Source organism: Microcaecilia unicolor, chromosome 8 (assembly GCF_901765095.1).
Source record: "Microcaecilia unicolor chromosome 8, aMicUni1.1, whole genome shotgun sequence".
NCBI lineage: Eukaryota > Metazoa > Chordata > Amphibia > Gymnophiona > Siphonopidae > Microcaecilia > Microcaecilia unicolor.
Genome location: NC_044038.1, coordinates 226762632 through 226763900, shown reverse-complemented (window position 1 = coordinate 226763900; position 1269 = coordinate 226762632). Strand labels below are relative to the sequence as shown.

The 1269-nt window shown below is 38.7% G+C and overlaps 1 protein-coding gene across 4 annotated transcripts in view; it reads right to left on the bottom strand.

Annotated features, from left to right (window-relative positions):
- Nucleotides 1–273: 273 nt before the first annotated feature.
- LOC115476931 (WAP four-disulfide core domain protein 12-like) overlaps nucleotides 274–1269 on the bottom strand; it is a 31465-nt gene continuing 30469 nt past the window's right edge. For all 4 annotated transcript variants that reach the window (XR_003943240.1, XR_003943239.1, XM_030213518.1 and 1 more), the window contains one exon: nucleotides 274–691. Coding sequence is in view for 1 of the 4 variants with exons in the window: in XM_030213519.1 (XP_030069379.1) it covers nucleotides 687–691 (5 nt within the window). In the remaining 3 variants the exon portion in view is untranslated. The remainder of the gene's footprint in view (nucleotides 692–1269) is intronic.

Here is a 1269-nt window from a genome sequence, read left to right as displayed (position 1 = left end):
GTATGAGTGTGGTGAGATTGGGGTTTGAATTCATAAGTGGATGCTTATGTAACTTATATAACTTATGCAGTTACACACGGACAGAACTATGCATGCCTTAGAGTGGTGTAAATTGTACACCTGCTTTCCCTAAGGTTTATAAAGGCAACATATCCACTGATGTGTCTTGATAGCCTGGGTGCCCTGTCATAGAATTACCCCCATTACTTACAGCAACAGTCCCTGTAAGCAAATCTGAACCCAGCAAAAGAAACTGCAGGCAAAAGAACAGACTTCATCGTTCAAGCTTTTTATTCTGACAATAATTGAACAGCTCTCTGTATACATATGTTTAAAGTTTTATCTGAACTTTAATCTGTTGAGGTTTTATTCAGTTGTGTAAGTTTCACTGCATCAGAAAACACCTCATTTGCACAATACAAACAGGATTCAGATATGGTCATTTTTTCAGACCAAACACATTAATGGTATACAGTACACAGCAGTGATCAATTTACAGCCACAACATCAGGATTTGCCTTTACAGCTCTAGTGAGCTGCTGAAATGGAGCAGATGGTAATACAGATGTTAACGATGTTCCTGGTTGATCCACATACTGTATGTGAGATCCTCTTCAGAAAAAGGTGAAATTCCATGCATTCCCTTGTGCCAGAGCTGAAAAGGCAGGCATCTATCTATATCATAGTTAATCTGCAAAGATAAATCAGAGACTATCAAGTAACTGTATTCACATTCCAGTTTCTCTCCTGTCTTCTGAATACTCCCTTCTGATGGTCTCAGAGTTCCCAGCACACACAAGACTGGAATCTTTGTAGGCTGTGCTGCTTTTATGGATTTGTGACAAAACAGTGGGTTTTTAAGCCTGTAAAACTGTATTATTTCTTGAAGTGTATTTTTCTAGTTTGGTCAGCAGGAGGTGCATGTTTATGTTTAAATCTGTTAGAGAGACCTGTCTGTTCCCGCTTGAGTTAACACAGATAAGAGTTAACCTACAGTGAAGTGGCCAGCTATTTTTAAAACTTGTTGTTCTGGGCTCTGATTGACCCAGGAGCTCAAAATTAATCTAGGATACACTGGCTTTTTCAACAGTCTCAGCATGGAAGTAGAGAGAGAAAGACCTCTTTACTCAGACCCTGTGAACAGTTGATAACCTGTGAGCAGCTACATTTCCTGTATTTCCTAGCCACTATTCAGGTAGTGAACAAATGTTTAGATAGTTCTATAATTGATCCATATTCAGTTACTCGTTACTATATGTTGTTTTTGTT